Below are 8555 nucleotides of genomic sequence, written 5' to 3'. Positions count from 1 at the left end.
AAAAAAAAAAAAAAAAAAAAAAATTGAAAAAGAAAAAAGATGTTTGCAGCTTATGCAGAATTTTTTTTCTCTTTATTCTCTAAACAATACAGTATAACAACTATTTACATAGTGTTTATATTGTATTAGGTGTTATAAGTGATCTAGTTGTAAGTATGCAGGAGGATGTGTGCCGGTTATTTGCAAATACTACACCATTTTATATCAGGGACCGTGCATTCGTGGATTTTGATATCCACAGGGGTGCTAGAGCCAATCCCCCACAGCTACTGAGGGATGACTGTATATAAAAGTCATTGAAAGAGAAAGATACATAATAGGGATAGTTATGTTGATGGTAAATTAGTGGTTTGCACATTTGCCGGGAGGTAATCAGTTTTGCGTGTGTACTTTCTTCTATTTTACAGATCGCTTGACAATATCTTATTGTCGGAGTAGTGGTCCTGGGGGACAGAATGTGAACAAAGGTACGGGTGCCTCGTTGCTTTCTTTTGCTTTCAAATGTAGCTGGGAGATGGGCTTCAGGAGCCCTGAGTTTATGTTCATATGGAATGAAGGGAATTTTCAGCAGAAGCTTAAGTACTGCCAGTTTATAATAATCCTCTTTATTCTTTTGAATGTGGTCTGATTTTCAGACGTTCAGCTGTGGGTTGCTAGGACTAGGATTGGCTTGTGAGTCTAAACAAAGGGAAATCACAGTGTGAGGCAGCAGCCAGCTCCAAGAACAGCTTTCCTTCATTCTGGTGAAATCCATTCCCTCCATTTTTTTTTGTACCCAGTAAAACTGTAAGAGAAGCACTAGACACTTAGTTACTGGAAGTCTATATTTGTCCAGAAGTGCCTCACTGTCTTCGCAGGCTTGTTCATAGCCAACTTGGACGTCAGCTAGAATGTACATGGTTGGGTGTCTGGCCTCCCTTTGTTTCAGGATGGTCACTGGTCACACAGGGGTTGATCCTGCCCGGAAGTCTCAGGCACCCATACTGCCTTCTCCCTTTCATCCACAGTGAATTCCAAGGCGGAAGTCAGGTTCCACTTGGCAACTGCCGACTGGATCGCAGAGCCTGTGAGGCAGAAGATAGCCATCGTGGTAACCACCATCCCTTTCTTTCCCTAGAAACCCCTCAGTGGCTTTTAAACCTTTACTCTGTAGGACTCCGGTTTTTCCTTTGTTCTCTGCAGCACAAAAACAAGATCAACAGGTCAGGAGAGTTGATCCTCACCTCTGAGAGCAGCCGCTATCAGTTCCGGAATCTGGCCGATTGCCTGCAGAAAATTCGAGACATGATCGCTGAGGCCAGCCAGACACCCAAGGAGCCATCGAAAGAAGATGCTAAACTTCAGAGACTCAGGTACCGGCAAATGTCCTAAGCTGCTATAAACTGATTTGTGCGGACGATAGTCTACACAGATAAGGAAGGGGCAGAGGAAAGTCCAGGACGTGCCCTGGGAGAAGCTCTAGGAAGAGGAGGGGATGCTGACCTGGGACGCAGGCCCAGCTCTAGTGCCTGCTGGTAAACTGCTCGGCTTCCCGTTGAGCTTCCAACTCCTCTCACCACTTTGAAAAGCACTGATTGGGCATCTGGGCCTAATTGCAGTCTTTTTGTTTTCAGGATAGAAAGCATGAATCGGGAAAGGCTGAGACAAAAGAGAATTCATTCTGCCATAAAGACAAGCAGGAGGGTCGGCATGGACTGAAATCTCCCTCTGCAGCTGGAAGACGCTTCTGGGCTCCCGGCATCTGCAGCTGAGAGGCCTTTCACACCATAGGGGATTTCCTTTTCTCTTTTTGACTGTTAATGCTTGTCGATAACATTGGAGCCATCACAAGAATGTTCATTGGGAATGAAGGTTGCAGGCACTGGTTGCAAAGGTCTTTCTAGGCAGTCACCATGTTGTCCAACCTTAATAATGCATCTGATGTATTAGCCACAATAAAACTCAAAACTCATAGTGTTCCCTTCTCATTCAGAATGCTTCAGAAAGCAATTCCTACCTTCTCTCTCAGTTGAATTAGCCTCACAGTTGTTGACACAGCACCCAGGAACAGGAAAGCGTTCTGGTGTCTGCTGTGAAAGAACACACAGGCCAGGCGTGGTGGCTCACGCCTGTAATCTAAACACTTTGGAGGCCAATGCAGGAGTATCACACGAGGTCAGGAGTTTAAAATCAGCCTGAGCAACATAGCGAGACCTCGTCTCTACAAAAATTAGCCAGGTGTGGTGACACATGTCCATAGTCCCAACTACTCGGGAGGCTGAGGCAGGAGAATCACTTGAGCCCAGGAGTTCAAGGTTGCAGTGAAACATAATGGCACCACTGCACTTCACCCTGAGTGACAGAGCAAGACCATGTCTCAAAAAAAATAAATAACCCACTGGGCACAGTGGCTCACGCCTGTAATCCCAGCATTTTGGGAGGCTGAGGCAGGCAGATCACCTGAGGTCAGGAATTCAAGACCAGCCTCACCAACATGGTGAAACCCTGTCTCTACTAAAATACAAAAATTAGCTGGGTATGGTGGCAGGCACCTGTAATCTCAGCTACTCAGGGGCTGAGGCAGGAGAATCATTTGAACCCAGGACGCAGAGGTTACAGTGAACCGAGATCACGCCACTGCACTCCAGCCTGGGCAACAGAGCGAGACTTCCTCTCAAAAAAAACACAAAAACCACACACACAGCCAGGTAGGAGGGCTGAGACAGGCAAGTTGGCATTTGAGCTTGACTATGGAAAAGGTACAGGACTTTCATCAGTAGAGGGGAGGAGTACATGCCATTTGAAGGGGACGCTATGAACACAGGAGACAGAGAAGAGGCAGGGGTGGAGGAGGTGGCAAGGAAGTAGAGGTGCTGAATGGGGGATTCGTCCAGGGCAATTCTGGGAAGTGAGCCTGGAGAGAGGCCAGCTTGATGTGGAGAGGCTTGAATTCAAGTTAAGGAGTTTAGGTTTTTTGTTTTTGAACAGAGTCTCGCTCTGTGCCCCAGGCTGGCATGTAATATTGCTATCTCAGCTCGTTGCAACCTCCACCTCTTGGGTTCAAGCAATTCTCCCATCTCAGCCTCCTGAGTAGCTGGGCTTACAGGCGCCTGCCACTGCACCCGGCTAATTTTTGTATTTTGTAGAGACAGGGTTTCACCATGTTGGCCAGACTGGTCTTGAACTCCTGACCTTAGGTGATCTGCCCACCTCAGCCTCCCAAAGTGCTGGGAACACAGGTGTGAGCCACTGCGCCAGGCCAAGGCATTTAGGTTTTAAGAAACATGGGTAACAAAACCACCGCGTGTCTCAAATGAGAAGTACTGTGTGCCAGGTGCTGTTAGGCAGTGGGTTTTAGAGGCAGGAAGAATAAGTTGGAACTGGAAGGAGATTTTTACAATCCCCTCAGGCTAGCATTGTAGTAGTAGATTGCTCTAGCATGTATGAATTTCTTAAACTGTTCTATATGCTTTCGATCTAGTTTATGTGAGCACATGAGCCTAAACAAGGGGAAAAATCATTTATAAATGACTTACAAAATACAAACATTTGCTCACTTCCGCAGCACATATACTAAAATTAGAATGATACAGAGAAGATCAGCATGGCTCCTTTAACGTAAATTTAAAATGTGTAAGACGTGGTCCCTGTCCTCAAGGGACTCAGAGCCTGGGAGGGGGCCGAGGCTCACATGCAGGATGTACACTTACCAGTTCATTCCGTAATTCAGTAAGCGCTAAGTGAATACCAGGCACTCACAGCATGAGGTGGGGAGGACTCAGAAGAGAACAAAGTAAAAGTGCTTTCTTCCAGAGAATTGACATTCGATCGGGTGATAGTAAAAGCTGAGAGGAAAAGTGGATTCCTGTTCCAGTAGCAAGACCCGAAGCATGATGAATGACAAAAGAAAGGTCTCAGTAGATTGCAGGAGGCAGAGGAGTGACTAGTTCAGCTGGAGGGTGGGAGAGGATGTGCTTGAGATGGGCCTGAAGGGAGGGGAGGAACTAGCAGGGTAAGAGCATGTCACTTGGAGGTTCCAGTGGTGGCCAACGGCAAAGCCTAGGAAAATGGCAACTCCAAGGCCTGCCTGTGGCTGGACAGGAAACTTGTGATTGACAGAATGCGCCCTGAAGTGGACTGCATGGGTCAGTGCTCACCCGTCCACCTTCCCAGCTGCTACCTAATCTCTCTGAACCTTGTTTCCCCACCTATAAACTAGGGTTTTGTTTTTTTTTTTTTCCTGAGACATACTCTCACTACGTCACCCAGGCTGGAGTGCAATGGCACAATCTCAGCTCACTGCAACCTTCGCCTCCTGGGTTCAAGCAATTCTCCTGCCTCAGCCTCCTGAGTAGCTGGGATCTCACACCACCACACCCGGCTAATTTTTGTATTTTTAGTAGAGATGGGGTTTTGCCATGTTGGCCAGGCTGGTCTCAAACTCCTGACCTCAAGTGATCAGCCTGCCTTAGCCTCCCAAAGTGCTGGGATTACAGGCATGAGCCACTGAGCTCAGCCTAAACTAGGGGTTATGTTATTAGCACCTACCTCATAGGGTTATTGTGGGATTTCAGTGAATAACTACATGGTTAGTGGCACTGAGCTGGTACCCGGGGAATGTCTGCCACGATTTCTAGCCCAGTTTGGCTGGGACCCAGAGGACAAGGAGCTGTGAAAGATGAGTCTGCCAATTGACTGGGATCCAGGTCTAGAAAGGACTTAAAAGTGACAGCTAAGACATGTAGTCTTTTCCCTACAGAGGCTGAGGCAGGAAGGCTGTTCTGCCCATGGCAGAATGAAGAGAAGCTGTAGGAAGGTGTGCATGGATGGCAACTGACCCCATGTGAGCAGTCAGGGACACGCTCTGTAACTACAGCAGCAGCAGCAGGGGTGGGGAGGAAATACCGGATGCTGGAGGATTATGAGGACAGAAAATTGGCCTGGGTGGTGTGGGAGTGAGGGGCGTGACATGGGTGATGCTGTGCACTCACACAGGAACATCATGAAGGGGAGTGGGCTTGGGAGGACAGCTGGATCAGCGTGGTTTTGCCTGTGAGGAGGAGTGCCCAGTGGTGATACCCAGGAGAGGGAATGGAGTTATGGAGCTGGGAGTGAGGCTGGAGCTGGAAGATCTAAGACCCAGGGAGACAAGTGGACTCCTGGGGATGAACAGGAGCAGCTGAGAGAGGCAAAGCTGAGTGGGGGTGGGGGTGTGGGGGACGGACGCCTGGCTAGAGGGTGGTGGTGGGAAAGCAGAGAAGGCATCCCTGCAGGTTGACCATGGACCAGAGTGCTGGGTCCCAGCAATGGACAAGTTAGTTAACTTAAACGGGGGTATCCTCAAGGCAGTAAACTGGAGCCAGGTGGGTTAAATCCTTCTTGCTGCTATTAAGGGGAGGAGGAGACAGGTTTCTGCAGACTATACATTTTGGAGAGAAACAAAAAAGAATGTCCCCACGTTTCCTTTGCCCTGCCATGCTGGAGCAGATGGGCAAGGTCCCAAGACAAGCACAGTGGGGACAGATGCCTTTAGCTGAACTGTTAAATCCTTCGGTGTGCGTAAGACTTTTTTTATTTATTATTATTATTTTTTAATGAGACAGTGTCTCGCTATGTTGCCAGGCTGGTTTTGAACTCCTGGGCTCAAGCGATCCGCCCACCTCAGCTTTCCTTTCCAAAGTGCTGGGATTACAGGCGTGAGCCACAGCACCCGGCCTGTAGCCTTTAATAATGGATTTTAAATGTGCGTAACGTTTTTAAATGTGCTTATTCTTTATTAGAATTAGGGTGATGGCCGGGCGCGGTGGCTCACGCCTGTAATCCCAACACTTTGGGAGGCCGAGGCGGGTGGATCACGAGGTCGAGAGATCGAGACCATCCTGGTCAACATAGTGAAACCCCGTCTCTACTAAAAATACAAAAAAAAAAATCAGCTGGGCATGGTGGCGAATGCCTGTAATCCCAGCTACTAAGGAGGCTGAGGCAGGAGAATTGCCTGAACCCAGGAGGCGGAGGTTGCGGTGAGCCGAGATCGCGCCATTGCACTCCAGCCTGGGCAACAAGAGCGAAACTCCGTCTCCAAAAAAAAGAATTAGGGTGAAATAGATACTTGGCTGATTTTCCTTTCTATCTATATTTCTATTATAACTGGAAGGACTTGCTCCCCCGTTGTACATTCCCTCATGATAAGCAAGATTTTCAGGGTTTGTGTTTCAATATTCATGATTAATACTTCTCTGTTCTCCTTCACTTCCTATGCTACTTTTTCCTAAAATTTCTGGACTTTTTATCAGTTCTGTAGAGGTGGACAGAAAGGCTCAGGGCAGTAGGAAGGAAACTCCTCCAAACCTCAGTCTTCATACACCATGGTCCCGGTGTGCAGGCAACCTCCGAAGGGGACCCTCCAGACTCCATGGAGTGTCCCAGTGTGGGGGTGGGGGAGGCAAACGAGAGGGGGCTGGGGGCGGTGGGGGGCAGGTCCCCACGCACTGCCATATCCTCCAGCCCGCTCACCAAACGTGCGCGCCGCAGGGAAGGAGCCCACTCGATGGAGCGCGCCTCTCTGAGGCCTTGTCTAGAAGGGGCCACCCGCTTATGAAAGTAAGGGATGTGGCAGTCACGTGCCACAAGCCCCAGTGGCCTAATGGATAAGGCACTGGCCTCCTAAGCCAGGGATTGTGGGTTCGAGTCCCACCTGGGGTAATGCTAACTAACATTTTCTTTTGAGACGGAGTCTCGCTCTGTTGCCCAGGCTGGAGTACAGCGAGCATATATCTCGAATCACTGCAACCTCCGCCTCCCGAGTTCAAGCGATTCTTCTGCCTCAGCCTCCGGAGTAGCTGGGATTACAGGCGCACGCCACCCTGTCCGGCTAATTTTTGTATTTTTCGTAGAGACGAGGTTTCACCATATTGGCCAGGCTGGTCTCAAACTCCTGACCTCAGGTGATCCGCCCGCCTCAGCCTCCCAAAGTGTTGGGAATTACAGGCGTGAGCCACTGCGCCCGGCCAAAAAATGACAACATTTTACAGGATCTTTTATTTCCTTTTTCTTTCCTTCTCAGGAACGCTGGAATTGACCTTGGTCTCTGGTTCAACTCCTGTGCAACGTGTCGAGGAGGAACCACCTCCTCTAAGCACCTAAAGACGGTAAGCGCGGGTCACGCCAAGCCCTTGAACGAACAGCTTTCGTCAGGGCAGGGCGCCACAATTTTGAATCTGGGGGAACTCGGGAGAATAAAGTTGCCAAAGCGTTCCCAGGATACCCCAACTCCACCTGGCGGGGCAGCCCCGGAGAACCAGGGGAAAATGACTGACTACGGAGACTGCAAATAGAGGGTCCTGCAGGAGAAGGCGCGGAGCGTAGACAGGGCAGATGCAAACAGGAAGCCGGCGGATGGTGGTGGAGGTCGCTGGTTCCCCGCACCAAAAGTGACTTCGGGAACACAGCCCCCTCGACACCCCAGGTGGGACTCGAACCCACAATCCCTGGCTTAGGAGGCCAGTGCCTTATCCATTAGGCCACTGGGGCGCGGTAAGACGCCAAATCCACGTGCTCCGTGATAGGCGTTCAATAGCACGTGCCCAAACACGGCCCTGCCGTGGGTCACCGCGACAAACCCGAGAAGCCATCCGGACGACCGGATGAGCTGCTCGCCGGGCGCGGCATCCCCACCAAGCTACTAAAGAGCTCCACGCGGCGGTGAAGCGCAGGGACCAGGAGCCTGCAGTGCGCCGTAGCTGAGAGGAAGTGCTCGGCAAGCGCCCAGCCGGGTGGAGAGCAGCTGTGAGGAATACGCAGGGACGAGGACAGAGGGAGAACAAACCTGCAAACTATGCTGGGGTTGGGGCACGGGCTGCTCGCTCAAAAGGAGCGCCACCGCGAGGGGACTGGAATCCTCAATCTTCTGATCTGAAATCAGACGCCTTATCCGTTAGGCCACGCAGCCACAGTGCCCAGCGAGGCTTAGAGACTGGGACGGGTGCTGCGCCGCTCGGGAGTGGATGCTTGAGCAGCTGGGGCCAGAGAAGAGAGCCAGCGCTTCGCTATAGGCGGCCAGGGTTGCGAGTGCTGTGGCCGCGCCATGCGGGAGCGTTTAACAATCATCAAATTAGTCTCCCGGGCAGGTATGCGCAGTAGGAGACCGCGTGGCCTAATGGATAAGGCGTCTGACTTCGGATCAGAAGATTGAGGGTTCGAGTCCCTTCGTGGTCGGAACGTTTTAATCCATGCAACTATAATTTCCGTCTTTTTTCTTGTTTTAGACCCAAAAATGCCTCCCGATCCCTCCATACCGCGGCTCTCGCGAGCCGAAGCTGGGTAGCTGCCTCTGTCCAATCAGGCTTTGCACCCCGGAGGCTTCCGCTTACGACGTCATTGATCAGCCTGTGGCGTCTTCATCTAAGAGGTATGTGATCAGTTACCTGCATTGTGAATCTCTGGTGGTCTAATGGTTAAGGGCTGACTTCTGAAATTGGCAGTTTTGGATTTGAGAGTCACCTGGGGTTGTGTTGGTTGTGCTGTGTTTTTAAAACTCACTTCAATAAAAGTAATTCTTAAAAAAAAAAAAAAAAAAA

The 8555-nt window shown here is 50.2% G+C and overlaps 1 protein-coding gene, 3 non-coding genes and 1 pseudogene across 5 annotated transcripts in view; 4 read left to right on the top strand and 1 right to left on the bottom strand.

Annotated features, from left to right (window-relative positions):
• Positions 1-1954, top strand: part of MRPL58 (mitochondrial ribosomal protein L58) — a 10893-nt gene extending 8939 nt beyond the window's left edge. For both annotated transcript variants that reach the window (XM_032241742.1, XM_032241741.1), the window contains exons 3-6: positions 408-467; positions 1008-1090; positions 1183-1352; positions 1614-1954. In XM_032241742.1, the coding sequence (XP_032097633.1) occupies positions 408-467; positions 1008-1090; positions 1183-1352; positions 1614-1698 (398 nt within the window). In that variant the 3' untranslated portion in view covers positions 1699-1954. The remainder of the gene's footprint in view (positions 1-407; positions 468-1007; positions 1091-1182; positions 1353-1613) is intronic.
• A 1574-nt stretch (positions 1955-3528) lies between these two features.
• On the top strand, positions 3529-3625 carry LOC116525873 (annotated as a pseudogene).
• Positions 3626-6608: 2983 nt separating this feature from the next.
• On the top strand, positions 6609-6681 carry TRNAR-CCU. The gene has a single exon. It is a non-coding gene; the product is annotated as a tRNA-Arg (tRNA).
• A 755-nt stretch (positions 6682-7436) lies between these two features.
• Positions 7437-7509, bottom strand: TRNAR-CCU. Its single transcript has one exon. It is a non-coding gene; the product is annotated as a tRNA-Arg (tRNA).
• Positions 7510-8120: 611 nt separating this feature from the next.
• On the top strand, positions 8121-8193 carry TRNAR-UCG. Its single transcript has one exon. It is a non-coding gene; the product is annotated as a tRNA-Arg (tRNA).
• Positions 8194-8555: the final 362 nt, after the last annotated feature.

The sequence above is a fragment of the Sapajus apella genome, unplaced genomic scaffold, assembly GCF_009761245.1.
Source record: "Sapajus apella isolate SASKATOON/1434 unplaced genomic scaffold, GSC_monkey_1.0 scaffold48, whole genome shotgun sequence".
Taxonomy (NCBI): Eukaryota; Metazoa; Chordata; class Mammalia; order Primates; family Cebidae; genus Sapajus; species Sapajus apella.
Note: the sequence above shows the minus strand (reverse complement) of the source record. Positions and strands in the feature narration are given on the sequence as shown.